Raw genomic sequence first — 20235 nt, 5'->3', positions numbered from 1 at the left:
TTGGCGTTAAGCAATTGCTCTCAAACTGTAACCGCCTTGACCGAAAGCGACTCTCAAACTGTAACCGTCTTTGTCGAAAGTGGCTCTCAAACTGTAACCGTCTTGACCGAAAGCGGCTCTCAAACTGTAACTATCTAGACCTAAAGTGGCTCTCAAACTGTGATCATCTACGCCAAAAGTGGCTCTCAAACTGCTACCATCTATCCATACAGTGGATCTCAAACTGTAAAAAAAGGTATTTTGCTAGAAAAAATCCAAAAAAAATCGCAAAAAATGCTAAATTAATAGAAAAAATCCAGAAAAAATGCAAAATGGCAGAAAAAATATTTAAAAATTCAGTTTTTTTATTTTATTTAACTTTTACAAGTGTATTTGTATATATGCTTGCATATATAATGTGGATTACCTTAATTTGATTTGTTAGTGGTCGCGGCCCATGGAGACCCTGATCCAAGGACCTGCGACCGATGGATGTGTGTGTGTTGTGGTGTTCGGGTATTTGCTAACATTCCCTTCAAGTATTGGGGGTTTACATACATTGTGTATGGTTAGCATATGATTATATGGTGCGCTGGCGTTGAACAAAGTATGCTACAACATTTAAACAACATCAAATTTGTACGTTATTAGCGTCACCTGCATGTCGCCCTTAAACTAAACAAGGAAATCAATAATTACAAAATATTTATCGTGTATTCCATCGTTTTCTTAAAAATTAAAATTGTATTAGAAATACTTTGGGTGTCTCCTCCCTCCAAAATCCACTCCGTATTCGGGAAATTCGAGCCCACATTTGGCGGTATTGATTAGAAGTCACGACATTGCGAATTTATGCAAAGTACGAGCAAATGTTGGAGTGCGTGAGCTCATGGGATATTCATGGACGTTGGCGGTGGAGGTGGAGTGGCGAAAGGCGAGTGCAGCTGCCATACTTGGCATCCTTGTCATCCCGGCAACTAACCTCCAGATGCCAATTGCCTTATCACGACTGCGCAGCTACGGCATTAGAGGGAATAGGAATCGCCGGATGGTGATGGTAATGGTGACGGTGACACGCGAGTTTGGCTTTTATAGATTCCGCTGGCGCGGTCCATTGCACGCATATCGATACGGGCGCATTAAAATTTAACGGCCTCCCATCCGCATCCGCGTCCATCCCCTGCTGCACTAAAGCGGAGTGGCGAGTGGAACACGTGCGCATTTTAGCTTATTCTAAACAAAGGAATAAAAACTTTGTCGCCGCGCACATGAGACCTTCGCAGAGGAGGAGGCACTGTAGCGGCAAACTTTTTATTTGCCAGTCCAGTCGTCGAAGGACATTAGTGCGTTTCTGGCTTTTATTTCAAGTTCCGCTCACTGGAAACAATCAATCTGAAAGGAAACCAAAAGCTGGGATTAATATTTAATATAGAAAATCTTTTAAAATTAAGTTTAAATCTTCACTTATTCTTATTCATAGGATAAAACCCAACTTTTGGCCTACGCTTAAGACGAGGTCAAATATTTTCTGGCAGTGTTGATCCCAAGTTCTGACCCCGCCGAGGTCTCGTAAAGAAGCGCAGCGAGCCTAAGCGAAATTTCATTGGTTTTTACGGGCATCGGGAGCTGGGCTTTCACTTTTCTTTCATTCCTCGAGTTTCTGCTCGGAACAGCTCGTCTTGAGGCTGCCTCCCCAGTTCCCCATTTCCCAGCCTCCCACTTCCCCTGGCCACTCTCAATGGCATCGCCATCTTTGCATCTTCCCAGTGCCTACACCCCTTTTGGCCATCCCAGTGCCATCCCAGTGCCAATGCCAACCCCTTGTGGGGCAGACGTGTCGCCTCGCGTACGTCCTTCAACCCATTCGCCATTCGGCTGGCACCCCCAGACGGCCGCCACTCCACTCCAGTTCACTTTTGAATAGTGCAGCTTGAGCTGCACCCCGGAGCACATAAAGACAGGACAGGACTCCTGGCAGGAGCCACCACCGTTTCACTTTCGTTGCAGCCTCCCTTGGACCCCGTACCCCGTACCCCTTGTACCCTCAGCTTCCCTCTTTTTTTACACCTGCCAATGGGGGTGGTGAGTGGGTGAAAGTGGGAGTGGAATGAAGGGGCTACGGCTTCTGGTGGTGCAACTAAAGCCGCGGCCAGCCGAGGATTCTATATCAACATGACAAGAGTCTCGTCGCAGCAGGCACTCTAATGCATCCCCTCCACTACTTTTGGGGGTGGAATCAGAATCAGAAACAGCGCCAAAGGGTTAGAATCCGTCTCGTGTCTCGTGGCTGTCTAGTGCATCTAACTGTGCAATCGTTGGAAGTGCCGAGAGGGGGAGGAGCCGGGGGGTTGGGTGTCCAGGGGGGATGGGTTAGGCCTTTGTGAGGCTCAAGTGCATGTCGTCATCGCCGGCAACGCCGTGTTAAGTGCTCCCAAACAAAGCGGCTGCTCTCCGTGTGTGTGGGTGTGTGGCTGTGTGCTTGTGTGTGATGCTGTTGCATCGAGAGGGGGGTACAAGGGGAAGGGGGAGAGGGAGGGGGAACGAGGAGTGGGGCATACGTGACGCGTGATTTCTGTGCAATTTAACCCCATTTCGCAGCCGGAAAAGCTGCAACGCCTAAGCACAACCCCTTGCACTGATGACGCACACTTGCTCACATCCCCCTTGAACCCCTTGAGCCCCTCCCCCTCCACCGCCGCCACTGCAAGTTTCACTTTCCTATGGGCACAGGCACAACGAAGCGGTTAACGCCTCTCCAAGGAGCCGGCAAATTGGGCAGCCCGATTAGGAGGAAGTCTCGTCACATGTCTGACATTTCTGGTAAGCAACGATTTCAGGGATGGTAATTGGCAAAAAATACGACGATTTTGTTCATTTCATCACATAATATCACAAAAACTGTATTAAAATTATAAATTATGAGTTTTGGAAACAAAAAGAGGAAACATTTAAAAAAGGTTTGTTTGAAAATAAGTCAAAAATAAATTGTAGTGCCAAGAAAACAAATTCTATACGCTTAAAAATAAACTTTAAATAGTTAAATCTTTTGTAATCACATCTAAACGATTTGCAAATGCAGAATTCCAACAACGTATTACCCCTTAGTCAAAATTAATACATCTTCAACCATCAGATGTCCTTCCCTTTGTACAAATAAAAAATATTTGCAGTTCTTAAGTTTCCTATTATTGATATTTAATAATATTTATTTCAGAGACCAGAATTTGATAGCCATTAATGGGTATGATGATATGATATGCAACTCACACCCGATCCACTCAGGAGCTGCTCATTCAGATGGGAACAGGACTAAAACTAAGCAGAAGCCCTCGGCAGAGGAAGGGACTTAAATAAAAAGAAGAGAAACAAAAGAAAACTCATATCCCTAAGTAATTTGCATAGACCATTTAGAGTGGGGTGAAAATGATGAAAGTGGGAAGTGGAATGTGGGATGTCTGCACGACAGGCTAATGAATGTCGAAATACGCAAACAAGTCCAGATGCAGTCGAGAACGAGAACTCCAGGCAACTCAATGGGATGGGGTCAAGCTGCACGGCTGAATTATTTGTCAATGCAACAAAACCAAGCGAAACGAAACGAAAAGTTTGAGACGCTATTGAAGCAGCCTCCCTGGTGGGTGGGTGGTGCCAGGTGGTGGGTGGGTCACCTCGCCAAACAAACTTGTCTCAGATTGCGGGTGTGCGAGTATGAAAAGTGAAATGAAGTGAGTCAAGGGGAGGAGTTGGAGAAGGTAGAGGAGCAGGAGTGCGAGGACGTCTTTTGTTTCGTCCTCCGGCTTTTGTCCTCCGCTCCTTTTCTTCCTTGTACTCCTGCTATTTCTGCTATTCCTCCACTTGTACATGTGTCGCTCCTGGAATCCTGAAACCCTGAAACCCTGGGATGCTTGGGATGGGCATGCGTTTGCTTAACTGCACTTGAACTACACAAATTGCGGAGACAGGAGGCCTATAGGCGAGACCGATAGCGATGCGATAACCGAGGCTTTAAGGGGAAGCCGGAGCTCCCAGCTGGGGGTTATACAGCCGATACACCCGGACAAATAAAGTGCGGAGATTATAATTCGATAACTATTATTATAATTTACCTTTTCACTGGTAGTAATTATTAGACATCGGATAGAAAAACTTCCATTTAAGACAAAATTGTTCTTGAAAATTAAAGATAAAATTTGTCACAAAAATTCAAAATTAAATTTGAGCCTAATTTAATTTGAATTTTTTACAAAATATTTTTATTTTAAGTAAATTCGCTTTTATTTGAATGTTAAGAATACTATTTTGCATATAATCGAATATAGAAAAGAGATAAAAGTAATCTAGAGCTTGTTTTTCAAGGAAAACCTTCTTGAAATAGAGATACGAGTTTTTCAAGAAGAAAGTAGTAGTAGATTTTGGCTCCCTTTTGAGATCGAGGTATCGTTTTTTTCCCGCGTGTACCGATGCCAAGGTGTGTGTGCGATATGTAAGGCCTTTAAGGGATGCAAGTGGCTGCAGTGTCGTTAGGGGTTTCTAAATGTGACCCCCCATCCCCCGCCCTCCTGCCAATTTCATCGTGTATGCTGCTTAGACATAACGTACACCCGCAGAGACAGCGCTCTATTTGCATATTCATATTCGCATACATACCATACATATATGTAAGTACACAATATTTGCGTTGTGTAATGAGGGGCACCCCCTCCCCCCGCGTTGGCCAACCCTTTGGACGGGGATGCGTCTGTGTAAGTGGGGGCTCTTTGTGTGAGCCTTTCGTCCCTTTTTTTCGGGGAGTTTTCATCAGAAACTTTTTTCGCCAACATCATTCAGTGAGTGAAAACAAAAAGGGTTCGCACCCTCAGCCCCCTAGCTAACCCCTCCCTCTATCTATGTATGTACAGACGTACCTAGTAGTATGTACACCCCCCTCTCCTCTTTACACACACACACGGAGATAAACGCGAACGGCGATTTAGATATTTTAGACATGCGTGGGCACACCACCCAAAAGGATGAAGGTCTGTCGCTGACATGTTTGGCCGGGCTGACCAGTGAACCCCCTCCCCCCCCAATGACCCTTTCCCCTTCCCTTATCCTGCCTCCAAAAACCCGCGTAACCCACGACAACTAAGCACGCTTAATTAGTAAGTAGCTGCGGTCGAAAAGGAGGAGGAGGAAGGTTTGAAGGTTTTTGAAGGCCTTGGCGCTTTCGCGTCCGCTCATTTTTCACTGACCCTGGACCGCTGGACACGCCATCATCACCCCAACCCCAACCCTTGTTTATTACGCTTCCTTTTTTGGGTGTTTTTTTTTGGGTTTCAAATTCGGCTGGAAATTTCTGCTCATTACATGACGTGCCTCGTGAAGTTTGGAGCAGGGATACAGCACATATGAATATTCGCATGCTGAATTAATCACTTGGGCTTTGGGTTCCCTTTTTGTTTTGCTTTGTTTTGGTTTTTCCGTGTTTTTTGCAACGCTTGCCTAGTGCTGCCCCCAGAACCCCTTCCAAAACCCCTTCCAAACATTTGACGCGGCATCAGGCACTCTAGGCGTATTTGGCGACCCATCTCCCCCTCATTACTATGCGGCAGATCGATAAAAAGTTGGTCCACTCCACTCCACTCCACCCCCACCCCAATCCTCTAGAGCTCCGCTGGCGCCGGCTGCAGTGCCTCAGCCTCAGTTGGCGTCGACGCCACCGCAATCGTGGACATGTGTGAAATGCGCACATTAAATAAAAAACGTGCCCAAAAAAAAGAAGGGATACGAATTAAGGGGTTGCCACCTGGAAGCCCTCCATCCCCCCTTCCACTGGCATAGACCCACCCCCATGGGCTGACCATTGACCACCCATTGTATTTGGCGATTTCGAATCCAGCAAAGCAACCCAACTCGTTTTAGATAAGGTGACTAGCGGCGGTTGTTTGCCATTTTAATGCAAAAGTTTTTATAGCGCTGGAAATGATTTCATGGGGGGTTGGATGGCCTTTGTCCAGTTTTCAGTGGGATTTACGCGATAAAATACCTCCAATAGCCCAGCATAGAAACGAGGGGCAACTGTACCCACATAGGCTGTGGAAACTATGCCCCCTTCCAGGGACACAGTCCTCCCCGCCAAACGGTTTTTAATTACTCGGGGAGCTTCGGGGCCCACAAACAAAATAAAACACAGAGATGAAAGGCAAAAGGCGACAGCGACTAAAATCAAAGACGCATCAAAGTTGGTTTTTAATATCCAGCTGCAGCTGGATATGCAGCTCAAAAGCGGAACGGAGCGGACTTCAACCGAATTTGGAATAAAGAATGCAGATGGGTGGGTGTATGGGTTTATGGGCTCATGGGTTGGGTTGTACTATATCGCTTTGAGCTTGTCGGCGCCTGTCAGCAGCCAGAAAAACACACGAGCTTGCAGCTGCAGAAATTGCATCCACAGCCACAAAGCATCTAACATGATTTTAATTATTGCACAACAACGTCAAAGAGCCTTTCTCCATTCTCCCCTCAACCATTTCTGCATTTCTCCATTTCTTGCGAGTTGCAGCTAGGAAATCTGGTAAAATATAACAGCTCAGTCCCGAAAAGGATTCTGCCTCGGGCTTAGCACAAACACATTTTCCGGCCACCCGTTGGACATCCTGATTTAGTTGCAACTCCTTAAGTAATCTAGCTCCACTTACAATATCTAAATAATAAACTCAACAAGGAATAGGCCATTTGGCCTATTATTTCCAATGTTTTGGCAAAAAAAACGGAAATTTTAGGGTGGAAAATATAGATTAGAATTTTAGAACGAAATAAAGGTTTTTTTTTTTGGTTTTTGGTCGTAATTTTCACAAATTAATGCCGAAAGTTAAGCGACCGACAGTTTTGAACAGCTAACAACCTAAACTAACAATTGCCATCACTTTTGGGAAAATTTAATTTTTCACCAATTTTCGCATTTTCATAAGGGGTACCATCATCATTTTTTGCGAAAATCGGTCAAAAATTAAAATGTCCAGATTTGAACGCAAATCGATTCAGAATTAAACTACGAGTTCAAAAAGGTATGACATTCCATATTTGGGCTATTATTTTCCTTGTTTCGGCAAAAAAACTGATATTTTAGGGAGGAAAATATGGATTATGGAGTACTTACTTTTAATTTCTTTTAGAACAGATTAAGTATGCCAGTTACATTTTCATTAGTCTTCCTCAGACATTGTCCTTCCTAAAAATATAAATTAGTCAAATTATAAATAAACTTATGTTGGCATATTTTGCAAAATTATTAATAATTTAAAGATAAAACAATGTATATATTGTGTTAATGCCATACGAGTGGGAAGGGGGGGATCTGTTCATGCTTAGAAATAATAAGCGGTCAAGATTGGAAATAGTTTTATGTTCTGAATGGGATTATAAACTGTATATTCTACAATTTGTTTCGAGCTGAGATCCTACATCTTAAAAAGATACTAAATAAAGCTCTTTTGTCTGCTATGTTGGATATGAGATCTGTGATCTGCATAGCTGTTTATCCGCATAATCACAGATTTTTGACAAATATCCCAATTCCAATCCCCACTTGCCATTAAAGAATTCGATAAATTTGCGAGCCGATGACGCTGGTGTTGTTGTGGTCCAGGTCCTGAGCCTCCTAGCGAGGGGAGAAGTGGGCAGGGGATGAGAAGTGGGTGGGTGAAAGGGGTGGCAGATGGGCGTTGGGCAGCTGGGTGGGGTGTGCGGGTGTCGCACGTAATGCGGGCGCGATTCGTTTTATTTTTGAACATTTTTCGGCCGCCAAAAAGTAAACGAAAACTGCGCTGCAGAAAAAAAAGGGAGGCGCACACACACTAGAGCACGGGGCAGTACATACGAGGTATGCTGATGGTGTACTGTGTGTGTGCGGCGTCGGTCGGTATATAGGCAGTTCGTGCGGGGAAACAAGAGAGTAGGGAGCTGGGAGCTGGGCTGTCGAAAAATAAATCGAAAAGGCAACACGTCATTGGTGGCAGGGCATCCCGATCCTGGTCGCTGGTCGATAGGCATGTAGGCATAGCTGCAGTTGCATCCGCCGTTGCAGTTGCAGTTGCAGTTGCCCAAAGTGCGTGGCAAATGAGCACAAAAAGGCCACGCCTGCTGGCCCGGAGATGCCTTCAATGGGAGCGGTTGAGTGGGGGGTGTCCAGTGTCCACCCCCTTCTCAACCCCCTTCCCCCGACACCCTTCTTTCCTCCTGCTTTTCTGCTGCACTTGCAGACTTACTTTTTGCTCTGGTGGTAGGTGCGTTACCATTTCCTTTTATCCTTTTTCCCACTTTTTCCCATTTTTCCCCCTTTCTCCTCTTTTCTCCTCCTTACTTTCTGGACCTCTGAATGTGTGATGCTTTTTGTTACTCCTCCTTTTTTTCCGTGTGTGTGCTGGCGATTTTCCCTCTATATATTTTTTGTTCGCTTCTTTTGTTTTTTTGATTATATTTCCTGCACAATTTTAATGGATTTTTTTTGTCTGTATACTCGTGTGTGTTGGATGTTGTACTTGATGTGTTGCTGTTGCTTTTGCTGTTGTTTTGGTTGCCCGCCGCTGCTCGGCTGCTCGCTGCTCATCGTGATGAGCATTTTTTTGTGTTCAAGCAGATAATTACATTTAAATAAAATAAAAATTGCATGTGGCCCCACCCCTAGGAGAGGGCTAGGGGACCCAGAACACCCCTGCAGTCGTCCGGCTTTGCCAAAGGGGTCTGCTTTTTGTTGGCATGTTGTTTATAATTCATTTCTCTGCGTTGTTTGACTTACGCGCACCCCTCTGCCGCCGAGGTTCTGCTGATGATGGTAGCCCTCCTCCTCTTCTGACCTGTCCAGTCCAGTTTCGTCCGGAGTCCTCTCCCTGTTCCTGTCCCAATCCCTGACCGGTGCTCCACTCGGCCGAGCGATGTTGTCACTGGGCCGCAAATTGCGCCGCATGCCGCATGGCGTGGCAGAGCAGGATGATGAGCAGGAGCAGCAGAGATCCTGGCCCTTGGAGTGGCCCAATATACAAGTCATTCGCCTCGACCTGCCCAGCGCTTTGTTTGCTCTCGCCAACTGCAGTCAAGCCGTTTGTGTTAATGCTAATTGCTGTCAGCCAGGTGGGAAATTGGGAAATGGAGGGAGTGGAAACCCACCGCATTCTGCGGCTGACTTTGGGGTCATTTCGGGTTCTAAGAGTGTCGATGGTGCACTGAAATGGGTGATGGTTAAGGGGTAATGGCTGATGGCTGATGGGTAATGGGTGAGTAGACAGGTGACACACTACCAACACTACGTGGCAGACACAGGAAGCCGCAGAAAATTGAATTGTTGCCGAAAATTTAAAGGTGGCAAAAACGCGACGATGCAACAGTTGATGGGGGGCAGGACATTCGGGATTCAGGGGGGTTGAAAAGAAACGGAAACGCAATAAGAAGGCGAGGAGTGCGTCAGACGAGGCCGCTGTCTCAGTGAGGAACAGGAGGAGGTGACCACTTCTGGGAGGCAGAGGCACAGGCACTTTTTGTTTGTTGCTTTTCAGCACTTCAAGGCCAACGGCCTTCGTCGTCCGACAGCAGCTGAGTTCATTTGTTCGAAGGAACTTCCTTCGCAGCCCTGGAAAGTCGGTAACCAGTTCCTCGTTCCTCGTTTCTTGTTCCTCTGGAGATTGACATATTTTCGGCGCAATCGATAGGACGCAACTTCAAGATTAAGGACCTGGGTTTATATGATACTGGATACTGGATTCTAGGATATTTTCGAACTCATCTGAACCGACGACTGCCTCTCCATTCCCCTTCGCTTCCCGAAGCTAGTTGCTTTGTCTTCGAACGGCGGCCGTAATGTATCCTGTCATCAGGCTCTCATCCTTCCGCTCCTGCTCCTCCTGTCCACCAAGTGCTCATTGTTCCCTAGATGGGCCACCTGAATTGGGGCTTCGCTAGGCCTCCCTCCCTCCCACCGCCTCTGCAATTGCCGTTTCCCCTTCTGGAGCTGGCGCCTTTGTTTACTCGCAATTAAATTAAAGTCCTTTGTTAGCCCAACCGGGTGTTTGGCATTATGAGTAATTACACACTTCTGGGACAGTTCTCGGGAATCACAAAGCCCCGTTCTTAGTGCCGGAAAGCCGAGTGCCTAGTGGGACACAACTGTACTCCAGGCCCAAAACCACTTTGCTTTCTTGAACCTAGTACGCCTACCGCAGTTGGAAGTCATTTCGAAATAGAAGTACAGGTTGTAGTTAGCTTTTCTACAGGCCAAAGGAATTTGGAGGTTGGGTAAATTAATAGAGATTAGGAGTATTGAATAAAAAGAAACTTTTTCTTCAGTTTTTCAGTCGTAATTTGGACAAATCAAGGCCGACAGCTAAGCGACCGACTGTTTTGAACAGCTAAAAATCTAAACAAACGATCCCCATCACTTTTGGGAAATTTTAATTTTTCACCAATTTTCGCATTTTTGATAAGGGGTTACATCATGATTTGTTGCGAAAAATTGACAAAATTTAAAAGTTCCAGGTTTACATGCCAATCGATTGGGAATTTAATTACGAGCTCAGGAAGGTATGACATTCCATATTTGGACCATTATTTCTATTGTTCTGGCCAAAATACTGCTTGTTTTTGGGGTGAAAAATCAGAATCTTGATTTTTTGTAAAAAATCGATTATTTTATTATAGATATTTTGCTGTAACTTGGACAAAAATGGTCGTAAATCAAAAAGGCGCACTGTTTTGAGCAGCTTACAACCTAATTATTAATATCAGTGCACTTTCCGAATGATTTGAGAAAATACATTTTCGACCCAATTTTCGCATTTTTGATAAGGGGTACCATCATGATTTTTTGCAAAAAATGTCAAAAAATTAGAATGTCCAGATTTGAACGCAAATCGGTTCAGAATTAAGCTACGAGTTCAACAAGGTATGACATTCCGCATTCGGGCTTATATTTCCTTTGTTTCGGCAAAAAAAACTGATATTTTCTGATAGGATGGAAAACATGGATTCAAATTTTCACCAAAATAAACTTTGTCAGTCGTAATCAGATCGTAAGCACCAACTGATAATCGTGCTGTTAAAAGAAATTGACTAACAGATATCAAAGTCATATGTTCTTAAGCTATATTAATCTCAAGCAAATCTACCTTCTGGGAACTTAGAAAGAAATGATCGAAGTTATATTGTTTGGTTCTCGTGGGATCGCAACTGATGTGCAGATGGCTTCCACATCTCTGAGGGAGAACCAAAGAAGCTGGGGTATTGTGCATGCATATGTAAGTAGATTCCGTGGCTCGACGATTCGGGCAACTAAATTAATTAAAAATTGCGGAACACTTCCTTGGTGCTTCTCCTGCTGCCTGAGTGGCTCAAAGGATCCTGCGGATGGGATGTGGAGTGTAGGAGATGGAAAATGGAAATGGAAAAGTGGGAAATGAGCAAGTTGCGCAAGGGGAACTAAGCTTGTTAGCAACTTGGCAGAGCCAGCCACACGCACTGCCGCACTGCCGCCCTGCCACGCCCCCATTGGCGCGAAGGCGCTAAGCGGGAAAGGGGCGTGGCTGCGGTGAGATGGGTGAAAAGTTGGCAAGTCGACGGCATATGCATGTATTATTGTGAATATTATTATGCATATTTTATTTCGGGTTTTGGGTTTAAGTCACCGCCTCACCACCGCCTCACCACCGCCTTTTCTCTTCTCTTACTTTCTTTTCTTTTCGATTCTTTTAATTTTCCCTGCCTTTGCAGTTTGTGGCGCCTCCTATTTTGTTGCCGTCTTATTTTCTTGCACTTTCCGCGCTGCCTGGGATAGTTATGCTCGCTTTCGCTTGGTGTTGTTGTGTTTTCGGGCTGCTGCGTCTTCTTTCAATTTTTTGCCACCCCACTGCCATCGAAATACCCACTGCCATGCACTCGGAAAAAACTTTGTTCATAATTCATAAATCTCTCGATTTCAAGAGTGATTCGCGATTGATTTAGTTTCAAACTCTCAAAATCAAGACTATTTTCTCTTAGGAACCTTTCGTCTTGATTTCAAGAACTTTTCTTCTGGAAAAAGTGAGAAGACGAATTCTCTACTACATTTTTCTGGGTGTACACACCCACACCCACACTCACACCCATTCCCATTCCCAGCCAGAGTTTTCAGCGCTCATATGTGCTTGTAAAGTTTTTACTTCGTTAGCATAATGAGAAACCGCGTGTTCATATCCCAACATCCCAGTATCCCAGCCTTCTTCTCCACAGCCATCCCAGCAGCCATATTCTTGGCCAAGTTGATTGTGCGCCTTCTTGCGCAAGTATTTTGCACGATGCCTCCTCTGCGATGGAGGAGCACAGCACACAGCAAATTCTATTTAAATTGTGTACAACATTATTAGAAAGTTTTTCACAGCGCCCAACCGAACAACCAAAAAATAAGCAAAGAAATGGGGCCAGGAGATGGGGGATGAGGATGTGGAGTTCTCTTGGAAGAGTTGCCAAGAACGCGGGTAAAAAGTGAGCATAGAGAAAAAGTCGAGAAACGAAATTTTTAATTTGCCTCAAGGCAACGTAGAAACACACGCGTAACCACACGCACACCCACGCATTTGTAAAGTGTCCTGGCAACACCCACACCCATCGAAAGGACTCCCCCACCCATACCACATTACATATTCCCCATGTCCTACAGAGGGGTATTCCCCTTCCCAGGTTTTTTTTAATTTGCCTCAAGGCAACGTAGAAACACACGCGTAACCACACGCACACCCACGCATTTGTAAAGTGTCCTGGCAACACCCACACCCATCGAAAGGACTCCCCCACCCATACCACATTACATATTCCCCATGTCCTACAGAGGGGTATTCCCCTTCCCAGGTTTAGTTGCCCACTCGATTTTTATTCACTCTAACTAAACCGTTTTAAGGAAGATGCATCCCCAGAATCCCGAGCCAATTCTCCAGCCAGATGAGCATCCATCAGGAAGCATCCATCATTCTTCATCTCCGGCGATTGCTGGCGCTGACTTTAATGAGCCAACATTTTGTGTCTTATAATTTCGGGACCCGGCAACTATGTGTGTGTAGTATGTGCATTTGTACATATATATGACGAGGGGGTGGATGGGTGGTTGTGAATGGGAAAGAATTAAAACCGCAAATGTAGCTGCGACATTAGTAAGATTGTGTGTGGGCGAACGGGTGTATGGGGGGTGAGGTCCTTTCTGTGGGTTAGCGCACACACAAAAAGAATTCTTAACAAACTTTTCATATGCTTGTTGGGCCCCTGTCTCAGGACCTGTCCCCTTCCTCACCAATTCCACACGGAAAAAAATCAGAATCAATTTGATATTCACAGGTATCAATTTGACCACTGAAAAATTTTGACTAGATATTGAAAATGTAGAAGAAAATTTTAAAATCGGACAATCCACTAAAAAGTTATGAGCAAAAAATGAAATGGCCGCTAGATGGAGCCAGTAGCTAAACTCCATCTTCAAGAAGTACGCGTTCCTTCTTGTTTTCGATTTCTTTCTCTTTGAAAATACTCCTGAATCGGAAAAACTATTGTTATCAAGATAAAAACAAGAGAGAACGCTATAGTCGGGTTGTTGTCCCGACTATCTAATACCCGTCACTCAGCTAAAGGGAGTGCGAACGCTGTGTCGGGTTGGTGTCCCGACTAATAATCGTAACTCAGCTAAAGGGAGTGCGAGGGAGATAGATATATGTTGACAATTTATAAAGCGTATAACTTTTTAATGAATGGTCCGATTTGAAAAATGTCTTCTACATTTCGATAGGTATAAATATACACAACAAAATTGCATTTATACTTTTCAGAAATCTTTAAAGATGTGGGCGCAGGACCCATTTTAAAATCGTTAGTGGGCGATTGTGGGCGTTAGAGGGGGCGTGGCGCTTGGCTAAAATAAACTTGCGCTGCGTAGGAAGCCAAAGAATATGTGTGGGAAATCTCAACCTTCTAGCTTTTGTAGTTTCTGAGATCTCAGCGTTCATACAGACAGACAGACGGACAGACAGACGGACAGACGGACAGACGGACAGACGGACAGACGGACAGACGGACATGGCTAGATCGACTCGGCTAGTGACCCTGATCAAGAATATATATACTTTATGGGGTCGGAAACGCTTCCTTCTAGCTGTTACATACTTTTGCACGAATCTAGTATACCCTTTTACTCTACGAGTAACGGGTATAATGATAGGGAATTTCGTCGAAACGAGTACTTTTTCCTATCAACTTTTCTCCCAGTGCATGGTGGCCCTTCCTTGGGGCTTGCGGCTGCTTCGTCAGCTGCGTAGGCAACACTCCACACTCCTGGCAAAAAAGTTAAACAGATAGAATGAAAGGAACTTGGAGCCGCGGAGCTGCGGAGCACTTCTTAAGCATATTTCATTACATGTGCCACGAAAAGGGGCAGGGGAAGGGGCACAAGCAGGGGGTACGTCTCAGATGTCAGGCAAGATCGTTCGTGCCCATCATCAGCCACGTTGCTCTGACAAAGGAACCCATCATCCATACACTCCTTACACTCCATGCACCCACTCCACACTCAGCTCAGGGGAAAAATTAACCACACGCTCGCAGTCAGCTAATTTAACCCTGAAAATCCTTGGCACACACGCACATGCCGAGTTCCCAAGCGCCAGGACCCAGGACCCAGGACCTCCAAGCCTCCTTCCCACATCCTTTGTCTTGTCCCGGGAATTAAGCTGCGACTCCTCGAGTGCCCCGCTTCCTGCTCATGATTATTTTGAAATTAATTTAAATGCCTGGCGCTCGAAAGCGTCCCCGAAATGTGTCCCTAAACCCTTGATGGGTTCTCAGACCCTTGAATAAACCCCATCAAGACCCGAACCGGCTATTCCAACTACTCCCCATTGGACCGTCTCCCTTCGGCCAGTGATTTCTAAGCTCGCCCACACATATGTATGCAAATTCTGCCCTATCAGGCGAACTAAGCACTCGCAGCCAACCACAGATACAATAGTTCGGGGGACATAGAATCCAGGTTGCGGGGGCTTCACTTTCTGACATGCACTACTATTCGGCAACAAACGACACGCATTTAGGTCAGGTTCCGGCGGCCAGGGGGCGCCACCGAAAGGGGGACAGATACCGAGCTCTCTAGTGCGACTAAGCATGTGCAAGGCTCCCATTGGCTGGCGGCCAAAGCAGGCAGGTTTGGGGCGCACAGGCCAATCACACTATCGCAAAATAATTTAAACAAATCTAGGACAGCCAAAACCCCCCTCCATCCCCCCCTCGCACGCCCCTGTGGTCGGTGCTGCGTCCACGAGCCGACGCAGAAACAAGCGCAAAACATCTGCGAGGGAGGTTGGGTAGCCGAATGGTAGCCGAGAGGCGCCTCGGCTCGCATTTGAGCCAGGAAAATGTGGAAAATGCCGACGGTAGAGCACGACCACGCACACACATGGCTAAAAACGAGCAGGGAACTATGTGAATATAGAATAGAGTGTGTGTGTGTAGAGGCGAGAGGGAGACGGGGCTAGGTGTGCGAGTGAGCGAGTGAGCGAGCGACAGCGTGGACGATTTGCTAACCGAAGGACAAGTTGGGACCACCACACATAAACCAGCCCCCCCTAAAACCAACCAACCACCCCCTCCCCTGATTAGATGGGGCTAAAAAGCAACAGCCGAGGAGGCCGAGGAGCAACCGAGTGCGCTCGCATAGCCCGAAAGAGCCTGCCGAATGCGGATGCAACGATTTGAAAGGCTTCTAAGTCCCGCTGCCAGCTTTGATTGGTCACGACCAGATGGCCTAGTCGGAGGACTAAGGGTCCTTTGTGGGGGGGAGGTGGTTCTCACTTCGTGTGGCAACTAACACCGACCCAACAGCTAGTGCAACGCCATGTGGTTGGCTGATGGTTGACTACGGACCAAAGGTCTTGCGACTAACCGACTAACAGGCTAACCTTGACGCCCCCCCACCACAGAAGTACACTGAGAAAACATAAAATTACACTATTTTCTTACGTGCCAGAAGGCTTTTAGTAAGTTTAAGTAAGCAGAAAAAAAACAGAGAGCGATTTAGCCTTGAAAACAAGAGCGAAAGAATTATACTTCTTGAAACCAAGAACACTTTTAGTTTTAGTTTTTTTTCCCGGTGCAGTATCTTCCAACTGGACTCTGTGCTAATTCATAAGCATTCTATGCATGCTGGGTGATAAACCCGCAGATAAACCCCCCGACAGATGCTACGGATAATACGCACGCACGAAGCTTCTTACGGCCTTGCCCCCCACACTCTCCCACTCCCAAAGAACCACCCACTCAGCGGCTGCCTTCTTGGCAATATGCGTAAAATGTATTTATGATAATGCCAAAGAGAATTACGTTAATGTTAATGCAAAACTGTTACGACAAACAAGAACAATACGAGAAAATGATGACGACGTAGAAAGAGAAAGAGAGGAGACGATGGTTTCGAGGGGCCATGGCACACATAACGTTATCATAAAAGCAGATAAATTCAGCCGAAAGACAAACTCATAAAGGCAAAATGTTTCATTCTATTAAAAATTTTTATTGCAAATTTGTAATTTACAATTTGCATTTCGTGTGTTGGCTTTTTTATGTGGCTTGTCCTGGCAATATAGAGACCGTAACTCCGAGTCCTTGACTTTTGGGTTTGTGTTTGGGTTCGGGGTTTGGGTTCGGTGCTCGGGGTTCGGCTTTCCCACTGAACTCTAGTCTTCTTGAGCTCTTTTGTTTTCGCCTCGCGCAATTTTATAACCGTTATTCATAATAAAAATGTTATAGAACATCATTTCGGTGGCAATACATAAAAATGCAGCCTGGGCTAGATAGCTGATACAGGATACAGAGTACAGAGGAGCTCCACCCGCTCAATATAAATACATTGCTGCTAGCGGGCAAGTAATTTTTTTCTAATAAGCCCGGATCGAGCACATATTCCCCGTTCCCTGGCATATGAGACCCACCTGAAGGCGACCCCCCGTACTCCCACTGTCGATGGCGAATTTTAATAACATGTCATAAAATATTTCCCTGTGTTTGTATTTCCTGCTCCTCTGACATGGCCATAAAAAAGTCATTACCCATCCATACGTGAACCCCGTAGCAGGTCTCTCTATCTGGGCTCTATCGACGATTGCATCAGTGACGACGACTGACGACTTTTGGTAATAATATTTCGCGCTCTTCTCAAAATGAAATTGCACGAAAATAATAAATAAATATATTGTTGCCTATTTTCCATAAGGCCCACTGCCCATTGCCAGGGCCATTTTATGATGATCCATAAATGGGGTCGAGTGGTCGGTGGCCAACAGATCCGGATCTTGGACGCTGGCCAACTGGGAGCCATGCTTTAGACTAACCAGAAAGGAAAGGAATTTGGCAAGGGAGCAGGAGCAGGAGCAGGGCCATCGCATCCCTTTGTTTTACAGCCCAAGATTTGTGTCTGGCGATAAGAGCAAATGAGTTGGACCCCTTCGGGACGGAATGGACCCGCCGCACATGGTTCTTTGTGAATTTGTCGCGCTTCCTTGGGAATTTACAACAGATTTCGATGGATATACTATTGAATGATATCCAAATTCTTAAATGTTGCCCTTCCATGCAATACAGTGAAAGTACAAATTTATATGGCGTAAGCCGTCTTTATAATACATTTTATGACATTTAGAAGATTTATATTGCTAACGAAAACCCAGATCCTTATTTTTCGCCAAAAAATATCAGTATTTGGACTAAAGCAATAGAAATTTTGTTTCCAAATATTGAATATTGCTGAAGTCGTAAAGGTGAAAGGTTGTTAGCTGCTCAAAACAGTGCGCCTTGATTTATGACCATTTTTGTCCAAGTTGCAGCAAAAAATCTATAATAAAATAAACTAATTTTTACCAAAAATTAAGATTCTGATTTTTCACCCCAAAAACAAACACTATTTTGGCCAGAACAATGGAAATAATGGTCCTAAAACGGAATGTCATACCTCGTTGAACTCGTAATAAAATTCCCAATCGATTGGCGTTTCAACCTGGAAATTTTTAATTTTTGCCATTTTTTGCAAAAAATCATGATGTAACCCCTTATCAAAAATGCAAAAATTGGGTCGAAAATTAATTTTTTCAAATCAGTCGGAAAGTGCACTGATATTAATATTTAGGTTGTTAGCTGCTTAAAACAGTGCGCCTTTTTGATTTGGGACCATTTTTGGCAAAGTTACATCAAAATAACTTTACGAAAACTTAAAATTTTTCACGAAATCCCATATCCTTATTTGAAAGATAATATCGTTGCATCCACACAACTAAACTTAGTATCCTCGTGGGAAACTAAAGATTTTGGAACTACCCTGCCTTGAAGTCAATCAATCTGTCAATCAGATATCATACTTATTATGACCTTGGCCAGTGTCATGGGGATCCTGGCAGTCATTGGCATAGGAGCCTAAAAACACATGTGTACGAGTGGACGTGAGCTTTGAAATTTGCCAAGTGGAATTCGAGGAGCTGACGGAGAAGGCAGCTCGAACTGGGAGCGAGAATAAATAGGGAACATTGTCGCAGGAAAATGAAGCATTTCCAACGTGCCACAGTCTCAGTCTCACAGTATTAATGGCGGGGATAATTTGTCTTGGTCGCGTTGCCACCTAAGCGGGTCCTTCGAAGAAAGAAAACCCGGCTAGTTGCCACTTTGAATCGCTAGAACAAGCCAGAACTTCTCCTTCTCCCCTATAACATTATAATATTTAATATTATTTTCATTCTTTATTTTTATGGTACTCGAGGACATTTCGGGCACACAAATGCGATTCGAGTGGGGGGCGATGTGGGCGCTTATCGCGCATACGCGACGTGGGACCAACCCCCCTTCCTCCCCCTCTGTCTTCTAGGCATGGGAAATCTTGTGCAATAAAATTCCTCTAAACACTCATAAAAATTGCAGGCATATTAAAAATTGTGTTTGTTTAAAAAAAATGAAATAAAAATAAAAACGGTAACAACAAGGTAGCGGAGCGGTCCCCTTGGGTCGGTGGGTCGCTGGGTGGTGGGTGGTTTTGGTGGGGTGGAATGGCGGAATTTAGCTCATATGCGAATTTCGGGGGTCTTCAAAGGGAACTGAGAACTGAGAACTGGGAGCAGGGCTGCCGTGGCCCATAAAACTGAATGGATATTTGAATAGAATTTGCAATAAAAAATCCCGTTAAAAGCCAGCCCAAGTGGGAGAATGCGAGTAAGTGTGTGTGCGTGGGTGGCAATAACAACTTGTGCGTTATGAAAAACTAATTTCTCTAAACATATGCGCTTCGCAGGCTAAACACGCGAATGAGCCATGGCCAGAAGCCAGAGGCAAGGAGACAGGCCTTTTACGATCCAATGTGGCGCAGTGGAGCTCCCCTGCCACTTTTCACATCCACCATCCACTTCCACATCCACCATACGCATCCACATCCACCATACGCACATCCACATCCACATCCACATGCGACGCATGTTGACAGAGCAGAGAAGTTGGGGATTGGGCATGCTTTTCTGGGGCTCGACTCGAAATTGCAAATTTACGAGTATTTATATTGATGCCATTTTACTTTGATTTTAATGCGCGACCAAAATGCGTGCGAAGATTTTTAATATTTTCTTCTGTCCCCAGCATTCATTGTTGTTCTTGCCTGTGTTTCTGTTTCTGGAATATTGGCAACGAAATGCTGCGAAATATTTATATATTTTGACTAAAGCCCTTTCCGTCCTCCGCATTCAAGGCCTGCCACGAAGGACTGCTTCTTGTGGAAGGGAGATAGATGTTCCGTAGTGCCCCAAAATCATTCCCTGGTGACCTGGGGAACGGACCTTAGCCCAGAAGCTATACCATTAGGGGTTGAACTAGGTTGGAGGATCGAAAAGAAGGGATTTACTTAAAAATTCGGGGGAATAAAATGTTCTTAAATATTTTCTCATGGCTTTATCTTTCACAATTAATGTAGAATTTGTATACCAATCGGATGTCAACTAGAAAAGTACATAAAAATTGTTTTTGAAATTAAATATTTTAACGAAGATTAATTGATAATCACAACGAATTATGTTGGAGGTATACAACTTTCAAAGGGGATTTCAGGAGGAATTTACATTTTCGTTATCTTAAGCTACTATTATGCAAACTATTTAAGTTATTTATATGCTTAGAGAAAAATGTCAGAATCAGAAGATACAGCAGTTTACCAAAACATTTATCATTTCTTATCAAAAGACAGCGGATTATAAAAAA

At 44.8% G+C, this 20235-nt stretch overlaps 1 protein-coding gene across 2 annotated transcripts in view; it reads right to left on the bottom strand.

Annotated features, from left to right (window-relative positions):
• Nucleotides 1-326: 326 nt before the first annotated feature.
• Nucleotides 327-20235, bottom strand: part of Mur2B (Mucin related 2B) — a 102850-nt gene continuing 82941 nt past the window's right edge. For both annotated transcript variants that reach the window (XM_070219125.1, XM_070219127.1), the window contains exons 8-9: nucleotides 7118-7189; nucleotides 327-1371 (exon numbers count right to left, since the gene is read on the bottom strand). In XM_070219125.1, the coding sequence (XP_070075226.1) occupies nucleotides 7164-7189 (26 nt within the window). In that variant the 3' untranslated portion in view covers nucleotides 327-1371; nucleotides 7118-7163. The remainder of the gene's footprint in view (nucleotides 1372-7117; nucleotides 7190-20235) is intronic.

Source organism: Drosophila takahashii, chromosome X (assembly GCF_030179915.1).
Source record: "Drosophila takahashii strain IR98-3 E-12201 chromosome X, DtakHiC1v2, whole genome shotgun sequence".
NCBI classification, from domain to species: Eukaryota; Metazoa; Arthropoda; class Insecta; order Diptera; family Drosophilidae; genus Drosophila; species Drosophila takahashii.
The sequence above is the reverse complement of the archived record's forward strand: the minus strand, read 5'-3'. Positions and strand labels throughout refer to the sequence as shown.